At 35.4% G+C, this 22,698-nt stretch overlaps 1 protein-coding gene across 1 annotated transcript in view; it reads left to right on the plus strand.

The window, feature by feature from the left end:
• Window positions 1-330: 330 nt before the first annotated feature.
• LOC133338265 (uncharacterized protein DDB_G0283357) overlaps window positions 331-22,698 on the plus strand; it is a gene marked incomplete at its 5' end in the record, with an annotated part of 84,700 nt that continues 62,332 nt past the window's right edge. The window contains 4 exon segments of the mRNA XM_061546477.1: window positions 331-435; window positions 3,752-3,876; window positions 12,986-13,083; window positions 13,169-13,377. Of these exon segments, the coding sequence (XP_061402461.1) occupies window positions 331-435; window positions 3,752-3,876; window positions 12,986-13,083; window positions 13,169-13,377 (537 nt within the window).

Raw genomic sequence — 22,698 nt, forward strand, 5'->3', positions numbered from 1 at the left:
CTATTGACGTTTGTGTAGAAGAAATTATATTATTTTGCCTTGACATAATTGTCATATCCATTTGTTTTTTTTTTATTTTAATTAATTACAATTACCATAAAAATTCCAAAAACTTAATCAAAGAAATCGTTAACGATTTTTTCCAATAACGACCCAATAACCATTGAAACATAAAATCATTTTAATCTCCTTTTTTGCGCTAAACTTTTTAATTTCTCTTTCGAAATAGGTATGCCATTAAAAATTAATTTCTTTATTAACAATTCCGTTTTTCGCCAATTGATGTCTTTTTATTTTAATGTGTCATTTATCTCTCGTTTTCTCTTGCAGGATGATTTGCCGGGTCAGGCTCTGTTGGATGTTGTCTTTGCTCGACTGAATTTAATTGAAACATCGTTCTTTGGTATTCGTTACATCGATGAAGAAAATCAAACGGTAAATATACTGCAAATACATGTACATACATACATCATTAACCAATATAAACAAACAAAAAATAATCATCCATAAGCAAACAAAACCAATCGCTCACTCTCTTGCCCGCTTCCACCACGAAACGACGATGCCAACGAACAAAACATGTGACCGAGTTTAGCAAGGGTTATCACTGCGGCATGGAATGCCTACAAAAAGGATATTCGTAATTATGCCATCGTAGTGTCATCAGTGTCAAAGGACCTTTTTTTCGATTTTAAATGTATTCCCTTTCAGCCCTATGCTAGCTCGAATATGGGCGGCAGCAATTCTCGACCATGCAGATATTTGGCTGTGGGAAAGGGAATGTGATCAGGCGTAATTAATGGAAATTAAAAGTAAACTTCGACAACTTTGTTTTGTCTCATTTTACTGACCGGGTCGCTCGTACGTGTTGTTGTTGCTGTCGTTGCTAGACCCAATGGAGGCAAGAACAGCATCCCTGATAAAAACAAAAATAATGTTTATTTAGAAAACATATTAAACAGTATTTAACAGACAACAAAAAAAAAAAAAAAAAAAGAAAAATACTTTCTACTACTTCTTCTTCTTTCCTTTCCATTACATCTTGAATTAGTTTTGAGCAATGAAATGGAAAACAAAAAAACTCTTTAACACAGTTAGACCTCTACTGCGTGATTCCACTTGGTTAGTAATTGAAAAAATTCACGGTTTCTTAGGCCCTGAAAAAAATATATTTTTAAAAAATCCACGCCTTTAATAGTCCCATTGGAAAATATCACGCCTTTGGTACTCCTTCAGAAAAATACTTATAAACCAGTAAGGAAAGTAGTAAAGTCGGACTGGGCCGACTATATGATACCCTTCACCACTTTGGGTACATTCTACCTATGTATCCTAACAGACGAATATATATAGGAGGTGTATGTAAATATATATAGGAGGTGTATGTAAATCTGAACCGATTTTTACGAAACTTAACACACGTCATTCTCGAGCTTAATCAGTACGATATACCAAAATTCATGCAAATCAAAAGATATATATGGGAGCTATATGAAAATCTGAACCGATTTTCACGAAACTTACCACACATGATCATAGACTTAATTCAGTACGCTATGCCAAAATTCGTGTAAATCGAATGCTTTTCAGGGACTTTGGTGCACAATTTACATAAAATTGGACGAAAATATATATGGGAGCTATATCTAAATCTGAACCGATCTTCACGAAACCTAGCACATTTCATTCTAAACATAATTCAGTGGGCTATGCTAAATTTTATGCAAATCGAAAGATATATAGGGACATTGGTGCTCCATTTACACAAAATCGGAAGAAAATATATATGGGAGCTATACCTAAATCTGAACCGATTTTCACGAAACTTAGCACAGATCGTTCTAAACTTAATTCTGTACGCTAAACCAAATTTCGTGCAAATCGAAATTTGCATGGGACTTTGGTCCATCATTTACCTAAAATCGGTCTAAACTATATATGGGAGCTATATCTAAATCTAAACCGATCTCCGCGAAACTTAGCACACATCATTCTGGACTTAATTCAGTAGGTTATATCAAATTTCGTGCAAATCGAAAGATATATAGGGACTTTGGAACACCATTTACCTAAAATCGGGCGAAGCTATATATGGGAGCTATATCCAAATCTGAACCGATTTCCACGAAACTTAGCACACATCATTCTAGACCTAATTCAGTGGGCTATACCAAATTTCGTGCAAATCGAAAGATATATAGGGACTTTGGTGCACCATTTACCTTAAATCGGACGAAAATATATATGGGATATCTAAATATGAACCGATTTTTCCCAATTTCAATAGCGTTCGTCCTTGGGCCAAATAAGTGACCTATGCCAAATTTCATCCAATTCGGGTCATAAATGCGACCTGTACTTTGTTTACAATTTAACATGGACAGACAGACGGACGGACGGACGGACATGCATAAATCGACTTAGAAAGTGATTCTATGCATATTCTCAAAAGGAACCATGTGTCTATCTCGTTTCCTTTTGCCTGTTACAAACATATGCACAAAGACATAATACCCTGTACCACAGTGTGGTGAAGGGTATAAATATGGGAAACATACCAAAATGTGTACCTATACCAACATTCCTACAAACCGATTATGGTTAATTAATTAATATACCCTCCATACTATGGTGGAGGGTATAAAAATATTGTTTAAAAATCCACGGTTTCATTAGGCCTTGAAAAAATATTTTTAAAAAATTCTCTTTAGAAAAATATTTAAAGAAATTCCCCTCCCTTGGCTACAATTTACGATAGCTATCTGTCAAAGGAAGAGAAAACATATTTTATGAAATTTAAACAAAAACAGCAAAAGTTTTTTTCTTTGTATCTGCCCCCAGCATGCTCCACTTTTGTCTTGTCTTGTTTTCATTTTCGTAGGAAGGAAGTAAAACTTTTCAAATTGTCCCTTTATAAATGACTTTGGTTCTTAATAGTTCCCTAACTCTGAACTGCTGGCGAAGGACAAAAAATTATCCATAAGAAACGGGCAAAACCGAAAAGAGAACATGGTGGGTTGAAGGTCATATTATATTGGTAGGAATCATTTAACCCCACGAAAATCCCTAACCATTCTCAATATTTGTAACGCCTGACTGATGCCACTGTTTGTGTGTGTCTGTGTCCTCTCGTTCAACCAAAGTGGCGACGTTGAACATAAACCAGGGATTAAGTTTGGTTTGTCTTTGAGGAAGACGAGGAATGTTGGCCGAGTGAAGCGTGGGAAGGGCGTTCGATTCGAATTCATTGGGTTTTCACATGGCATTTTCTTTGCTGGGAGTTTTCATTGCGGATGTTCACAATTTATTGCTATGGATTTTCACCATAACTTTACAGAATTTTAAACAGCCATGCAATGGAGTGTAAACGAGGAGAGCAGAGAGTGAGGACGACGACAAGGTTTTGTGTGTAGACCATTCGCCTGCTGTTTTAGCGGCGACCCGAAGTTATCTTAAAATAAACATTCACAAGTTTTATTCAATTTACATTCAATTTTATTTTTTCTGTTTTTCCTTTCTTTTCTCGTCTCTTCCTTTTTATTGTTCTCCTTCTATATGTATTACATCTTGAAATTTTATTGTTTTACATTTAACGCTGCCGTCGTCTTGGTTTGCCATTATTTTATCAATTGTTGCCACATGGCCTGGCTGGCTGCCTCTGAATGGTGTCGCTGATGATGATGGTGTTGGTGGCACGTGTCTTCTCGTCTCGTCGCTGTTGCTGTGTTTGGGGTTTCATTGGTATTTATAGCATTGGCTGGATCCAGCCTCACGCATTTCCCGCCAATTAAAACCCAAAGCAGATCCATACGATTTATATTTTGGTGTTAAATTCTACGCCGCCGATCCCTGTAAATTAGTGGAGGAAATTACAAGGTAAGTTAACCAACACCATGCAGTAATTTGTGCTTTCATATTCACACTCACAAACACACATACACTTACATAAATTCTTAACGGCATTTAACGGAAATTGAAAAGAGAAAAACAAGCATAACGTAATTAATCAGCATAAGATATGAGAAGTTATAAAGTAGTATTAAAGGCATTCGAGTACTTATGAATTAATCCTTAGAGGATTTGTTGTGCGAGACGTTATCAGCAGCAGCAATGATATTTTGTGTGTGTGAAATTCAGGTTCAGAGGTGGGCTTTCTTACTCTTAACCATGAGGAACTAAATGTGAATAAATAATAATCGGGTAGCGTTTTTATATTGGTTATATCTACAAAAAGGGCATTCTAACTTGAAATTTAAGAACAGGGTGCATTCACTTAAAATGGAAATTTGGCTAGTACCTAAGATGTATGTTCGGCCATATGAACACAAGGAACCTAATACTGCCTCATTGGAAACATGTGATTAGGCTAAAATTGGTTGATACAAAAACCTGTAAAATATCTTTCTATGAATATTTCATTCTCTGATTAACCATAATGCCAAAAATGAGATCTTATAAATATCGATATATGGAACTATATTGAGAACTTTCATTCAGCACTACTGGTGCCCACTGTGGTACAGAGTATTATGTATTTGTGCATATGATTGTAACAGGGAAAAGGAAACGAGATAGACACATGGTTCCTTTTGAGAATATGCATAGAATCATTTTCTAAGTCGATTTACGAATGTCCGTCCGTCCATGTATTTTTGTGAACAAAGTACTGGTCGCATTTATGATCCAATTTGAATGAAATTTGGCACATATCAATAATTTGGCCCAAGGACGAACCCTAATGAAATTGGGAAAAATCGGTTCAGATTTAGATATAGCTCCCATATATAGTTTCGTCCGATTTTATGTAAATGGCGCACCAGACTTCCAATATTGCTCCGACAAAACTTTGCGCAGAGTACTGAATTAGGTCTACATTGAGGTATGCCAAGTTTCGTTGAAATCGGTTCAGATTTAGATATAGCTCCCATATATAGTTTCGTCCGATTTTATGTAAATGGAACACCAAACTCCAATATTTGTCCGATTGGGACAAAATTTTGCACAGAGCACTGAATCAGGTCTGTACTTATGTATGCGAAGTTTTGTTGGAATCAGTTCAGATTTAGATATAGCTCCCGGTTCAGATTTAGACATAGCTCCCATATTAAGTTTCTTCCGATTTTATATGAATGATGCACCAAACTCCCAATATTTGACCGATTAGGACAAAATTTTGCACAGAGTACTGAATGAGGTCCAGACGGATGTCTGCGAAGTTTTGTTAAAATCGGTTCAAGTTTAGATATCGCTCCCATATATATTTTGGTCAGATTTTATGTAAATGATGCACCAATCGCCCAATATTTGTCCGATATACGATTTTCATATACGAGGGCAGTTCAGAAAGATCTTAGCCTAACACAAAAAACACGGTATAAACAGAATCCAGTGAGCGGAGCAGTATAGTCGGACGGGGGCCGACCATACGATACCCTACACTACTACCACGGAACTCCAATTTTCTGCGGATATTTATTCCGAGCCTGGGATATTTGCACCCTCTTGCCCGATTAGAGGTAAACAGCACCTCTTCCTCACACTGACATATTTTCCGAATATTATGAGTATTCAGTACAGCTATTGTCCTTCACCGTGGGTTGTGTTGTGATATTCGGCTTTCATTTGTGGTCTATAGATCGACTCGAAAATAACACAAAAAATTAAGTTTTTGGTCCACTTCATTCCAAAATTATTATCTGATCATCACCGAAATTTATAGGCGTTGTTCTTGACCATACCTAGAACATTTCAAAGCGATCAGCGCTATAGTTCCGCTCTCTAGAGTGATAATGGGTTACTAAATAATATACGAATACGGAGATACCTTTAAATATTTAGGTGTAACTCCCACATCCGAGCACATACAACAATATAATTTGTATTAATTTAAAGGTCAACCTCTCCTCTTGGATATAATATAAACTTGTCGGGTCTATGTCCTTCAGGGATAAAAATATACGCTATAGAATAGAAATTTTGTCATTTTTCACACAAAAGTCAGGGTCCATTTGACCCATGCTTATTCTTTGGCCCGATCCCCTTCTCCATGAAAAATTTTACGATGTTCGGGCCATTATTGCTGCCTCTGGAGCGATCTTTATCAAAACATGCATGCTTATTCTTTGGCCCGATCCCCTTCTCCATGAAAAATTTTACGATGTTCGGGCCATTATTGCTGCCTCTGGAGCGACCAGAAAAACCGACAAACATTTAGTATTTGGTCCGGTTCATTCCCTAAATATTAACCGATCTTTCCCAAAAACAATAGGGGTCTTCATTGGCCAGAACCCATCCTACATGCAAAATTTCGTGAAGATTAGTCCATAACTGTGGCCTGTATCGTGTTTACAAATTATAATGGACAGACGGACAGATGGACGGACACACATATCTAGATCGACTCAGCTAGTCGAGATATGACAATATTTCGCGGCGTTACAAACTTTTGGGTCTGCACAAAGCTATAATACCCTGACAACATAGTTGTGTAGGGTATAAAAAGTTAAGTGTTTGGAAACTTCCATCTCTGTTATGACCATATGTTAAATTTTGTTCCGATCTTGTAACTCTTTCATATAGAAACAGGAGTTAAAAAAATACGTGTGTTCATAACATAGAAGGAGGTTTCCAAAATACCTAAATTTTTTCTGGTTATACCGCGCTTTTAGTGCTAGGCTAAGCACTTTCCGAATTGCTCTCGTATATGAAAATCGTATATCGGACAAATATTGGGAGATTGTATATGAAAATCGAAATCGATCGTATATGAAAATCGAAAAATTCCTTGCGGAATTGGGTTGGATGGTAATTTTCGAACAACTATATCTAATATTACGAGCTCTATCATGATTTCAATAGGCAGGCGAACATCGATTCAGAAATTTGAGAAATTTAACCAGATATCTCAGACCTACTTCGTTATCCCTGCTAGATTGCTAACTAATGCAGAACCTTAACATATATAGAAAGGTTTTAAGCAGCAGGACGTTTGTCGAGGCATACTTTGGGTTCTGGAGTTCATTGCAAGAGGATTTTTACACTACTACTACTTCTTTGAAAAATTACAATGAACTTAATGAACTGAGGCCTATCTGCAGACGATTTCTCATCGACTTAATCGGGGATATTTTTCGAAGGTCTCCGTAGCTTCAATTTTTGAAGAAGGCAGCATTCCTTGAAGACCATGACCATAACATAATTTCCAAGCGAGTTTTTGGAATTTTTAACTTCTTTAGGGCTGAAATTTACCAGCTGGGTAATTCTTTGAAATTTCTGACCAGATGTTTGCTAGCCATTTTTCAAGACTTGCATGGAATTTTTTTGAGAATTCTGAATACTTAATATCGGTCTCCACCAAATTTTCTTAAAACTGCTGCTACATGACGGTACAGATTTTCTGAAGGCGATCATCCGACTTTTCAACATTTTTGTTTTCCAACTGTATTTATACACCACACTGTGGTACAGGGTATTATGTCTTTGTGCATATGTTTGTAACAGGCAAAAATAATCGAGATAGACCCATGGTTCCGTCCGTCTGTCCATGTTAAATTGTAAACAAAGTACAGGTCGCAGTTTTGATTCGAATTGGATGAAATTTGGCACAGCTCATTTATTTGGCCCAAGGACGAACCCTATTGAAATTGGGAAAAATCGGTTCAGATTTAGATATAGCTCCCATATATATTCGTCCGATTTAAGGTAAATGGTGCACCAAAGTGGCTATATATCTTTCTATTTGCACGAAATTTGACACAGCGTACTGAATTGAGTCTAGAATGATGAGTGGTGAGTTTCGGGAAAATCGGTTCAGATTTCGATATAGTACCCATATATAGTTTCGTCCGATTTTATGTAAATGGTGCACCAAAGTCCCTGTATATCTTTCGATTGACACGAAATTTGGCATGACGTACTGAATTGAGCCTAGAGTGATGTTTGCCAAGTTTCGTGAAAATCGGTCCAGTTTAGATATAGCTCCCATATATAGTTTCGTCCGATTTTATGTAAACGATGCACCATTTACATGCATGTGCTCCAAATTGTGCCCCAAAGTTTCCTTGAAATCGGTTTAGAGTTAGATATAGCTCTCATATATTCTCAGTATACTAATTGGTGTAGGGTTTCATATAATAGACCATTCCGACTTTGCTCCTTTCACATTTTTTTTTTTTTTTTTTTTTTTTGACATGTTTCTGATTTCTGTAACCTGCAGTTTAGCTTAGAAGGAACGGTGTATCTGTAGTTGTGTATATCTGCCATCGTCATTTAATCAAAGCGTAATATTCTCTTTTTTCTGGCAATTCAATTTTCAATATCATATTTGTTTTGTCTCTGTTCCCATTTCAACGTTTTTTGAGTTGCCAATGACCGCAGACTTTGAACAAGTAAAAATGACATAAAAACGAAATTTGAAAAGAAAACAAGTAGGACATAGATCTGATGATACAGATTACAATCATTACACAGGACGATAAATCAGTTGGTGATAGAAAACCGGCTGCACTTAGGGTAAACAAAATATCGTAATTTTGTGCGTAAAAAGATTATGTAACAGATTTATGAATATACTAGGTATATGTCAGTTAAATTTTGAAATAAATATTTGATTTAATAAACATAATAAATCATAAATACATATTTTGCTTGATATGTCCAATATATTTGTACCCTTGGCCAAACATTTATTTTTGATCTGTGGATATAATTTCAATTTTTCACGGAAACTATAAACTGTTTTTAATGTATAATCTTTACCAAAGTTTGTCAGGATAACCTATACCAGCCATTAATAATCTCACTGATAATAAATTTGCTTACTAAAAGACGAAATCACAAACACTTTATTCATGGTGACAAAAATTTGAAACAGTTGGTATACCTAAAAGGATTCACCGCATATCGTGTGGTTCATATGACTGGCTTTTATCAATGCAATTTCTCGTTTCTCTATTTTTTTGCCCAAACGTGTCAAATGCAATTTACCACTCTCACACACACAAAATTCATTTCATTTTGGTTTATTTTGATTTTTGATATGGTCCATTGTAGCCTCTTTGAATGTCCGTCAATCCGCCAGTCCGATTGAATGTTTGCTCCTCTAAAACGAGTGCATCATCATTTTCAATTGCAATTGCAAACATTTCATTAAACATCTGTCGCCGCATAAATATCAATTGATAAATATTGGTCGACGAGGCGAACACGAAACTAACCCATTTTGTGTTTTGTATGATGAGTCCGGAAAATTGGGAATTTGTGGATTTTTTCGAAAGCAATTGCTATGCAATGTAGATAGTATGTGGATAGGCAAATTAAAAGGGGAATGACCACAATATAACTCATTATGCTGCAATAGAATTCTGTTTCAAATTAACAATCAATGAGGATTTTTATTTTAGCAATTGGAAAATAATATTAATGAATGTTATGTTATTAGGGAAGGTGGTTAAATTAAATATATTGGGGGAGAGCTTGATAAGTTCTATGAATTCCATCCACACCACACAGACCTCGAAAAAAATGTTTTATAAAATCCACGCCCATATGTAGAACTCGGAAACTATATTTTATAAATTTATAAAATCCACGTCTACTGATAGACCTTGAATATGCCTGGAAAAATAATTGTATAAAGTATTCGTCTATAGATTATAATTCCAATTTGAAGACGCTTATAATTCCATTTGAAAACCTTCAAAAAATATTTGTATAAAATGTACTCCAGTTAAAAGTTCATGAAGAAATATTATTATAAAATCCGCGATTAATAACAGAGCTTGAAAAAATATTAAATTAAATAAATTAAACCAGTAAGGAAAGTAGTAAAGTCGGACTGGGCCGAATATATGAACCCTTCACCACTATGGGTATATTGTACATATGTATCCCTACAATTGTATGTCAATGTTCCTTCGAATGAACATACTCCTGTCTTTCTGCAACTTATGACAAATGTAAATTCATCCGGTCAGATTTAGAGTCGTATGAGTATCATGCCAAATTTTTGAAAAAACGATTTATAGCAAAATTGATTCACGCTATTCGATACGTCGCACTGTTAAAAATTGAATTTCAATCAGACACCCGTTCGAAATACATATCTATGGAAGCTATATCTAAATCTGCACCAATTTCAACAAAACCCAATAACGTCATTCAAGTCTCAATTTGATATGTTGTGCAAAATGTCGTGTTTATCGGCCAAAAATTAAGATTATGATGCACCATTTATGTTAAATCGCACGAAAATATAAATGGAAGCTATATCTAAATCTGAACGGATCTTCACGAAACTTAGCACACATCATTTCAGACTTAATTCAGTACGTTATGCAAATTATGGTGAAAATTGAAATATATATATAGGAATTTTGGTGAACACATTCTACTGAACCGATTTTCACGAAACTTAACACACATCATTCTACTCTCAATTCAGGACGCTGTGAAAAATTTCGTGTAAATCGAAAGATAAATACGGACTTTGGGGCACCATTTGTCTTAAATCGGATTATAGTATATATGGGTGCTATATCTAAATCTGAACCGATTTTCACGAAACTAAGCACACATCATTCCAGAGTTAATTCAGTATGCTGTGCCAAATTTCGTGTAAATCGAAAGATATATAGGATATATATGGACTTTGACACACCATTTACATCGAACGAAAATATATATAGGAGCGATATCTAAATCTGAACCGATTTTCAGGAAACTTTGCACACATCATTCCAGACTAAATTCAGTATGATATACCAAAATTCGTGCAAATCAAAAGATATATAGGAAATTTGGTGCACCATTTACATTAAATCGGACGAAAATATATATGGGAGCTATATCTAAATCTGAACCGATTTTCACGAAACGTAATACACATCATTCCTGACTTAATTGAGTACGCTATTCAAAATGTCGGCACAGCATTTACATTAAATCGGACGACAATATATATGGGATCTATAACGAAATATGAACCGATTTTCAAGAAATTTTACACACATCATTCAAGACTCAAGTCAGTACGCTATGCCAAATTTCGTGGAAATCGAAAGATATGCAGAGACTTTTGCGCATCATTTACCCTAAATCGGACGAAAATATATATGAGAGGTATATCTAAATCTAAACCGATTTTTTCCAATTTCAATAGGATTGGTCCTTGGGCCAAATAGATGGGCTGTGATAAATTTCTGCCAATTCGAATCATAAATGTGACCTGTACTTTGTTTAAAATTTAACATGACATGCATAAAGAAAGTGATTCTATGCATATTCTCAAAAGGAACCATGTGTTTATCTCATTTCCTTTTGCCTTTTACAAACATACGCACAATGACATAATACCCTATACCACAGCGTGGTGAAGATCTCTTAGACCCACGAGGTTGTATTTTCCCTCTGAGAAATCGAATGCCAAATCTTTAAAACACCTAAAATGGAATGAGACTCGTATTTGGGCCCTGATAACACAAACCCATTAACGTATTGAGCATGGGAAGTTTTTTGCAATATTTGCTATTACCTTCTGTTGGAATATGGGAAGGACGTTCAAGGGACTTAAACCGGCCCGGACATTCGTATGGCGATATTTGGGAAAATGGAAATGCATTAATCAGTTCCTGTGTGAAGATATTTTGTCAATTGGGAATCCGACATGCAAATAATAATTAAAATGTTCTTTATCTAAATATCGGGTTTTGTCTCCAGCATCTTTGAACCAAATCCTATATAACCGTTTTGGAGTTGATTTAGAATTTCGCCCGGTTTCGTCCACATTTTGGTGAATATTTTTTTCCCCAAATTTAAAGCAAGTTTAAAAATTATCGGCCACTTCTTCTGGCACTTCGTATCTTGCTGAAAAATAAATTTGAATTGAGTCACAACTTTGCACAACCTAATATTTGTACGAAACTTATAATTATAGGTTTTTCTCGGGCAACTCCTTCAGGTACCTTCAGAAATCTCAAACGATGCTAAATGAAACTCGGAATTGACCAAATTTTTTGCACAAAGTAGACTTTTTATTAAATCGGAAGACGGAACCTTTCGGTTCTCAATCTCTGGTGGATATCTGATTTGATCCATCAATTTAAAAATTCAACATTAAATCCGACGAAGGGTCTGTAGGCCACGGCAGATGGTCATATTTTAATAAAAACATATATATCGTGTAAAGCGAATGTGTCCTTTGGTACGTCCACACCAAATTGTCACAATTTAGAAAAAATTTAATTTTACTAATAACTTACCTTTTATATAGGGAACATCTTCTATGACGAACTACTAGTTCCCTATGACCGTACTATAACATATCACCTGTTTATGTATAGTAACGTACATTTGGATAACAAATGTTGTACCAAAATAATTAGTTATGGTCACTATCGCCCTAGACAACTTTTGAACTTGTGTGCAAGACCTTCACCATTCTATTGGTGACAGTTGAACCATATGCTGTTGAAATCGTCTGTAATAATTTAGGTAAATATTAACTTTTGTCATAGAGATGTACAAATACGAAAAACAACAAGGAGTATGTGTGTGAGTGTGCGGTATGGTAAATACCAAATACACTTACGTCAAAAGGCCTGTGTAAATCTCTAAGGGACATTTGAATATACATTTCCAAAGCTGTCCACTTCCATACCGAGTATTATTCTGTACACCCAAACTACACAATGAGTTTTGTTTGGATTTCGTTTAAAGGATTATGGAAATTTTGTATAAACTTTGAAATATACACACATATTTGTTACACATGTATTTGTTTAGAAGGGTTCATATGTATTCAATATTATTTGTGTGCGAAATGTACACATGTGTTGCCATCTTCATTTGTTTATTTACACTTACAAATGAAATTAGAAATTTTACACACACACACACCCACATAGTGCACATAGAATAGTCTCTTCTATTTAATACCCATGTAATTGTTGTTGTTTACACACCCCAAAAATATGTCTCAATTTTGCAGATATCAATTGTTTCTACAAGTCAAACAGGATGTCCTACAAGGAAGGCTACCAGTTGCCTTTGAATTGGCTGCCGAATTGGGTGCATTTGTTGTGCAGTGTAAGTCTTAAGCAAGCAATTTTGAAAATTATTTACAAATTACGGAACATTTTATTTCATTTAATTTAATGCCATTTAATTTCAGCTGAACTGGGTGATTATGACCAAAGACGCCATTCCAAAGGTTATGTATCCGAATTTCGTTTACTACCCAATCAAAGTAGTGAATTGGAAAATCGGGTTGCGGAACTACATCAGCAGCTGAAGGGTATGTCACCGGCCGCTGCTGAACTGAATTATTTAGATAAAGTCAAATGGCATGATATGTATGGGGTGGATCTGCATCCAGTTTTGGTAAGTAGAAAATTGTATATTTTTCGAAAATGTAAGATCTTTCATTTAAATGTTCATTTTTATCACTTCTAATATTGCAATAGTCCAATCACAAAAAATAAAACCTGTAATGGGTTCCATTACGAAAAATGTTAAATATTTTAACAAATGACTTCAAAAACGTGAGAGACTTGGTGTGAGATGACGGATGTATTAAATTTTTCCTTCCGTTTGCAACCTCTAGAAATATTCGTCGGATGTTAAGTAAAGAATAAATAACATTTTACGTCGAATTAGCCATGTCCAAACTAGTAATATTCTCAAATCATAAGCAACATAGTACCAGGCAATTAAAGAGACATACATCGCATTAAAAAACTGTGAATGCATGTCTGTCCCTGCGTGTTTCTGTTGAAATAACGATAAAACGCGTAATAATTACGATAGAGTCTTGAAAATTTGCACATAAATTGCCACTACTCCTAGGATGCTTGAAATAAAAAGTGGAGTATATCCATGTTTTGGATACCATATTTGGCAATATTGAGAATTATGGGCACGTTTCAAACCAAATTAGGTCTAATTTTATATTTTAGATTCTCCTCCATAATCATCCTACAAAAACTATCCATATTGGCCAATGTTTCGGCGTAGCTATCAATATACTCCTATCATTCGGCATTTTTCGGAATTCTGGTCATGTTTTCCATTCGAATTGGTTCTTATTTGTTCTTTTTTGAGTTCTAATCTATCTATCAACCAGTGAGCGGAGCAGTATAGTCGGACGAGGCCGACCATATGATACCCTATACAACTTTCACGAAAATCTAACTTTATGCGGTTCTATATTCTGAGCATGGACAATATTTCATGACATTTGTACCCTCTTGACCGACTATAGGTCAACAGATATTACTAATATTCAGTACCCCTTTTTAATGACTTGTCAAGATCCTCTTAACTGTGGGTTGTGTTCTGATGTTTGGCTTTCAATTGTGGCCTATAGATCGACTTGAAAAACAGAAAAAATTAAGTTTTCGGTCCACTTTGTCTAAATACTATTATCTGATCATTACCGAAAATTATATGGGTTGTCCTTGACCATACCTGGATCCACATGGAAATTTTCAAAGCGATCAACGCTATATTTTCACCCTCTAGTGTGGTTATGGGTTACTAGATAATACACGAATACGTAATACGTAATCGTGTTTACAAATTATAACGGATAGACGGACGGACGGACGGACATGTCTAGATCGACTTGGTTAGTCTAGATATGACGATCGGTTTCTTTAAAGGTGGGCCTGGGACCAATATTTCGCGGCGTTACAAACACTTGGGGCTGCACAAAGCTATAATACCCTGACAACATAGTTGTGTAGACTTGCCTTTTGATCAAATTAGCTCTAAATATACCCTTCACCACACTGTGGCACTTTGTGCATATTTTGGTAACAGGCAAAAGGAAACAAGATAGACACAGGGTTCCTTTTGAGAATTTGCATAGAATCAATTTCGGAGTCGATCTATGCATGTCTGTCCGTCCGTCAGTCCACGTTAAATTGTTAAAAAAGTACAGGTTGCATTTATGATCGGAATTGAATAAAATTTGAATTTAATGTAAACGGTACACCATAGTCCCTATATATCTTTCGATTTGTACGAAATTTGGTATAGCGTATTGAATTAAATCGGTTCAGATTTTTATGTAGCTCCCATATATATTTTCGTTCGATTTAATATAAGTGTCCCATCAAGTCCCTATATTTCATTATATTTGCACGAAATTTTCTATAGCGTACTGAATTAAGTCTAGAATGATGTTTCGTGAAAATCGGTGCCGATTCAGATATTGCTCCCATATATATTTTCTCCCGATTTAATGTAAAAGGTACACCTCAGTCCGTATATATCTTTCGATTTGCTCGAAATGTGGCATAACGTACTGAATTAAGTCTAGATTGATGTGCGTTAAGTGTCGTGAAAATCGGTTCAGATTTAGATATAGCTCCCATATATATTTTCTCCCGATTTAATGCAAATGGTTTATCAAAGTCCCTATACATCATTCGGTTTACACGAAATATTGTACAGCGTACTGACTTAAGTTTAGAATGATGTGTGCTATGTTTCGTGAAAATCGGTTCAGATTTAGATATAGCTCTCATATATATTTTCGTCCGATTTAATGTAGGTGGTGCACGAAAATCCCTATATATCTTTCGATTTGCACGAAATTTGACATAGTGTACTGAATTAAGGGGACCACCCCCTCGGGGTCAACAAATTTTTTGATTTAATTCGAATTTACACTGATTCAAGAATGTCCCTAAAAAATTTTAAGAGAAAATCTCAAGAACTCTTGAAGTATCAAGTGGCGGCTAAAGGGCATCTCAAACTTTAAACGCGTTTTTCTCTTTTGTGAATGGCGGGCACGATAACTCAAAAACTAATAACCCAATCCATTCCAAATTTTTACACGTTTCTCTGTGAGTGTATAGCTATCGTATGAACTAGGATAAAGCCAATCGGTAAAGATCTTCCTTATTTTATAACTTGGTTTTTGGTAAAAAATCGGCGATTTTCCAAAAATATTTTTTCAAAGGTCCACCATTTTGTTAATTTTAAAGCGAAGTTAATAATCCTAGTTCATACGAGAGACAGACATGTGCTCTTTCCAACACCGTTGAAATTTTCGGATTCCGATGTTCCAGTGGGGAGTTATCATGTCCGCCATCAAAAATAATGACTTTTCTTTAATTACAAAAAACAACAACAAAACAATAACAAACATTTTTTGTAAATTATTTTTCTTCTCTTTTATATCTTCAGTTATATATGTGCAAAGTTAAAAACCTTAACAAGCGTTGGTATTGATTTACCAGCTCATTGAATCTTGAAAAATTAAAATCGAGAATTGGGTGGGGGGGGGGGGGTTCCCTTAGGTCTAGAATGATGTACGTTATGTTTCGTGAAAATCGGTTCAGAGTTAGATATATATCCCATATATATTGTCTTCCGATTTTATGAAAATTGTGCACAAAAGACCCAAAGTTTTTCCGATTGACACACAGTTTTGTACAGATAATTAATCTGTGGAATGTTTCGTTGAAATCGGTTCAAATTAAGATATAGCTCACACATATATTATATTAATGTTTGTCCGATTGACACGAAATTTTGCACAACGTATCAAATTAAGACTAGAATAACGTTATTGCTTTCTTTTGTTTGAAATTGGTGCAGAAGCAGACACAGCGTCCATTTATTTCGAACGAGTGTCTGATTGAGTTTAAATAACCCAAAAAACCTTGTTTCGAGTTTGCTATAAATATATTTATATAAATTTGTCCCATTGTACGCAAACGACTCTAAATCTGCCCGAATGAAATGAAATTTAGCATGGGTTGCAGAAAGACATGTGTATGGATTGATGTTAGTCGGTTCACTTATAGATGAAGACCACATATTTAAATTCCTTCAATTTGTGTCAATGTTTCTTCGAAAAGGCGACGTCTGTCGCTAAAATACCCAAAGTGGTGAAGGATATCATATAGTCGACCTAGTCCGATTTTACTACTTTCCTTACTGTTTATTATATTCGCCATATTGCTTAATACAAACCTTATAAGTTTTTATTGTAAATACGTTCCTAGTCCCTGTCGAACCATTTTCTCTTCGAACTCTAGTCCAGTTTGGGCCTTGAATTGTCTCTCATCATTAAGCAGTTGGTATGAGCTGTTGCCTCAATTTTGGTAATTGTTGTTACTCGATAAAAAAGAAGGACCAAAAATACAAATATTTTATGTCAACATTATATTTGTTGATAAGAACCGTATTATGTTTCTATTTTTCTATATTGAATAATAAAAAAGTAAATAAACACATTAATAGCTAAACAACAACAACGGCAGCAGCAGCAGCTACGACAATAACAACAATCTCGGCAATAACATAAAATACGTATATAAATATGGAAATAAATTGCTATGTACATACAATTATTATTGGCAGTATATGTATATATAGAAATATTATTTAAGGTACCAACCAAAAGCCTTACACGAATACTTCAATACAAATCGCACACAGGCGACACACACACTCATATCATCACATGACTGTTATCTTCGTGTTACCATCGAAATTTATTAGTTTTTACAATTTTCATAAATTAGTAAGAGAAGACGACAAAATATTCCAAAAACAACAACGACGATACGATACGATACGACAAAAAATGAAATAAAGACCAGCTAGAAGGACGACAATGTCAACATTATGACTATGTGTGCGAGTCTCTGGGTGTATTTGTGTGTTAAGCAATGAGACCCCAGAAAGGACATTGTTGAGTAAATTTATGTTAATTTTTTATGACCCTCCCCCGCCAATGGGCTTTATTTTATATTTTCGCTTCATATATACATTCTCTATGAGATTAAGTACTATAATAAAATATAAATTATATTTTACACACTCACACCCTGCCGTCTTTGTCGGTAGAACGACGCCCTCTAACTTGCCTACACGTTGGTGTGTCGAGTATTTCTGAGTCAATGTGGGGGAAATAAGACCACACGAACACGAAGCAAGAATTATGTTTGTTCATTGAGATTTAATGACAGTTAAAGTTCTTTTTGTGAAAACGTTGAAAAGCAACAAAAACAACAACAAAGATCAAAGTTGTTTGTTAATGGAAAAAGGCAATTAATTTGATTTACGGAACAGTTAAGAGATGCAAGGCCAACAACAAAACTAGAAGTATAAACAAATAGCCATAGGCCATATTTATGGAGAATAATGGTGGATGGTCGTTTTGTTGGGTGCGTAACGTTACGTTACTTGTGTGTCCGCTGGTTAAGGAGCAGGGGAAGATGTATAGCCACAAAAGTCTATTAAAGTATAATTAATTTCTTGAGAAATTGTTCTTTTGGCCAAGTCAAGTACTGTTGAAGTGTTGTAATCTTTAGTTGATTATTGTCAACTGATGACAGCAAACGATTTGACCAAACCGTGAAATCAGGGAAATAAAGTAAATTAATTGTTAAATGAAAATACATATTTTATGATATCTTTGTAGAATATGAGTAATGGTTACGAAGAACATAGTCGATGAAAATTATAAAGTCTACAAAGAAATATTACAATAATAAACCAGTGAGCGGAGCAGTATAGTCGGACGGGGCCGACCATACGATACCCTACACAACTACCACGAACTCTAACTTTCTGAGGATGTTTATTCCGAGTCTGAGTAATATTTCCTGATATTTGCCCCCTCTTGTACAGCCCCCTCTTGTACAGTCCTTCTAATTACTTGTCCAGATTACCTTCACGGTGGGTGTGTTGTGATTTTCGGATTATACTCTACTCGAAAACACACAAACAATTATGTTTTCGGTCCATTTCATCCCAAAATTTTAATCTGATCATCACCGAAAATTGTAGGCGTTGTTCTTGACCATAACTGTAACTTCATGAAAAATTTCAAAGCCATCAGCGCGATATTTCTCCCTTTAATGTGGCAATGGGTTACTAAATAATATCTGAATACGTAAGCACATGTAAATATTTGACTTAACTCCCACATCTGAGTAGATACATCACTATATTTGGTATCAATTTAAAGGTCAACCACTCCTCTTGGATATGTTATCAACTCCTAGGGTCTACATCCTCCAGGAGTAAATATATATGCCATAGAATACAAATTTTGTCATTTTTCACACAAAAGTCAGGGTCCATTTGACCCGCTTAATATTGACCGATCTTTATCAAAACATGCACGCTTATTCTCTGACCGGATCCCCTTCTCCATGCAAAAATTCGCGGTGTTTGGGCCATAATTGCGGCCTGTGGAGCGACCAGAAAAATCGACAAAAATTTAGTAATTGGTCCATTTCATCCCCTAAATATTAACCGATCTTTTCCAAAAACAATAGGGGTCTTCATTGGCCAGAACCCATCCTACATGCAAAATTTCGTGAAGATTGGTCCATAACTGTGGCCTGTATCGTGTTTACAAATTATAATGGACAGACGGACGGACGGACGGACGGACGGACACACATGTCTAGATCGACTCAGCTAGTCGAGATATGACGATCGGTATACTTAAAGGTGGGTCTAGGACCAATATTTCGCGGCGTTACAAACATTTGGGGCTGCACAAAGCTATAATACCCTGACAACATAGTTGTGTAGGGTATAAAAATTAACAATGTTGACAGTTTAAATAAGAACCTCTCGCAAAAAGAAAATTGAATACTACAATTTAATACAAAGCGTTAAGTTCAGCCGGGTCGAACTGACAGATACTTGCAATGAAAATATAGGAAACATACCAAAAATGGACCTATAACGACAAATTTCAACAAATTTTTAATGCAGATTTTTCCTAAAATCTGAAAACCCCAACGCGTGGATTGTTATTAATACTGATAATGCATAAACTACTGCAATTTATATTGCAAAGTTATATGAGGCTATTTCTAAAGAGGAGCCAATATTGATAACATTGGTAAGGAATTAGCGAATATTTGGGGTTATCATTATATGAGGGCTATGCCTAATTAATGAACGATATATGTCAATTTCGAATCCTATATTTTAGGGAAGATGCCTAAATGCTGGGCGATATATTTCATTATTATCAGGTTTGTGTTTTTTATCACGATATCCTTAGAAGGCGCAATAAGTACAACAGATAGCTAAATCGTCTTAGAATTTTATACTTTTTTGGGTTGTCCCCATATAGGCTTATTCTACGCCTATATGGGGGCAACCTCAACACACGGAACAAATAAGCTAACTATTTTAATATAAACCAGTAAGAAAGCAGTGAAGACGGACGGGGCCGACTATATGCTACCCTTCACCACTTTGGGTATATTCAACAGATGCATTCTAACAGACGTCACATCTTCAAAGGACCCTTGAAATGAAATTAGATGAACTAAAATATGAATAGAGAATGACACAAAATTAGGTAAATCGATTTTAAGCATATCCCAATCGGACGCTCGTTGATTATTTGAAACCTAATAAGCAAGAAGTCGGCCGAATATATGGGATAAGTCTAAATTTCTAAAAAAAAATACATAATTCTATACTCAACGAAACTTGACACACTTTAGGCTATACTGGCGTTAGCACATTGTGCACAATTTTGTGTATATCAGTCATATTGAAAATGAAAATATATATTGGGGACCCTAATCAATCAATCAGCCTAACATTGGGTCTAAAACGGACGAAAATATATATTGGAGCTGTATCTAAATCTGAACTGATTTTTACGAAACTTAACACACATCATTCTGGACATAATTCAGAACGCTGCGCCAAATTTCGTGCGAATCGAAAGATATATGGAACTTTGGTATACCATTGACATTGAACCGGACAAAAGTAGATGGGAGCTATATCTTAATCTGAACCGATTTTCACGAAAAATTGTGTGTCAATCGGTTTAAATTTGAGTTTTTACCACCATTTACATTGAATCGGACGAAAATATATAATGGAGACCCTAATCAATCAATCAGCCATTGGGTCTAAAAAACGGACGAAAACATATATGGGAGCTATATCTAAATCTGAACTGATTTTTACGAAAGTTAACGCACATCAATCTGCACATAATTCCGTACGCTGCCCCAAATTTAGTGCTAATCGAAAGATATGTTGGGACTTTGGTATACCATTTACACTGAATCGGACAAAAATAGATGGGAACTATATCTAAATCTGAAAATAGTGCACCAAAGACCCAGTTTTTGTTCGATTGAGACGAAAGTTTGCGCAGTCTGTGTAATTGAGGCTGTAATTACGAGCTTAATTATACCTTTCACCACACAGCGAGATAGACCCATGGTTGCTTTTGTGAATATGCATAGAATCACTTTCTGAGTCGATTTACGCATGTCCGTCTATCAGTCCATATTTTTGTGAACAAAGTACAGGTCGGATTTATGATCTGATATGGATGAAATTTGGCCCAAGGACGAACCTATTGAAATTGGAGAAAATCGGTTCAGATTTATATAGCTACCATATATAGTTCCGTCCGATTTTATATAAATAATGGACCAAACTCCCAAAATTTGTCCAATTGGGACAAAACTTTGCACATAGTACTAAATTAGGCCCAGACTGATGTCTGCGAAGTTTTTTGGAATCGGTTCAGATTTAGATATAGCTCCTATATATAATTTCGTCCGAATTTTTGTGAATGATACACCAAAATCCCAATATTTGTCCGATTGGCACAACATTTTGCACAGGGTACTGAATTAGGTCCAGACTGAGGTTTGCGAAGTTTTGTTAAAATCGGTTCCGATGTAGATATAGGTTCCAGCGCACTGCATCCGGTCCAGGCTGATGTCTGCGAAGTTTTGTTAAAATTGGTTCCGATTTATATATAGCTCCCATATATAGTTTCGTCGGATTTTACGTAAATGATGCACCAAACTCCCAATATTTGTCCGATTGACACAAAATTTTGCACAGGGCACTGAATCAGGCCAAGCACCAATAGTTCGAACCCGTCCGAAGTTTTTACTTTTTGGTTTTTATTTACAGGTTTATTGTAAACTTTGAAAGTTTATACTATGTGTGAAATACTATATCTTTTACATGACCATTACGCAAGCATTGATTCTTTAGAGGTAATTTACCGTACCGAAAATTAATAAATTAATTAAAAATGAGTAATATGGGAGCATATAAATTTTTTGGATGGAGGGTCTTCTCAACAATATCTATTGGGGTTTTCATAACCCCTAAGGCGACAACTTCGCTGGTGATAAAGCCAAGATGTAAGTTGGGCATAATCAATAGAACATTTTCTTGGCCTTCTAGGTTCCAACCCTAAAACATGGTCCTGTTTTTCTTCAATCTAGAACCCCCTAATGTTTCGACTAGCTTTTTCAATGACGTATAGAAAGACATAGCTCTGAGAAGTTAACAGTGTGTGTGACCTTTACATTTGGATTTAATTTTGTTGTCGCTGCTACTGCTTCAGTAGTTTGACGGTAATAGTTTGTTAACAACATCAAAAGAAACTCACAGCATCCCACGGAAACATCTAACGCAACCAGCAGCAGCACCAACCAACAACAATAGCGTAAGAGCAGCTTTGTGTCTTTGTTGGAAGTTGAAGAGGAAATTATGAAACATTACTTGTAGTGGAAAAAAGCACAGTTTTTGTTGCTGCTGTCGGTATTTGCATAGTTTTTAAGTTCATGTCTTTTTTTTGTGAAGCTAAGTTTTGCTTCTTCTTTAAAACTCAAAGCAATTTGTAAAATTTGCCTTTATCTCATTTTGTTGTATTTTTAT

This window comes from Musca vetustissima, unplaced genomic scaffold, assembly GCF_032173495.1.
Source record: "Musca vetustissima isolate MV318-11 ecotype Yass unplaced genomic scaffold, APGP_CSIRO_Mvet_v1 utg10798, whole genome shotgun sequence".
NCBI lineage: Eukaryota > Metazoa > Arthropoda > Insecta > Diptera > Muscidae > Musca > Musca vetustissima.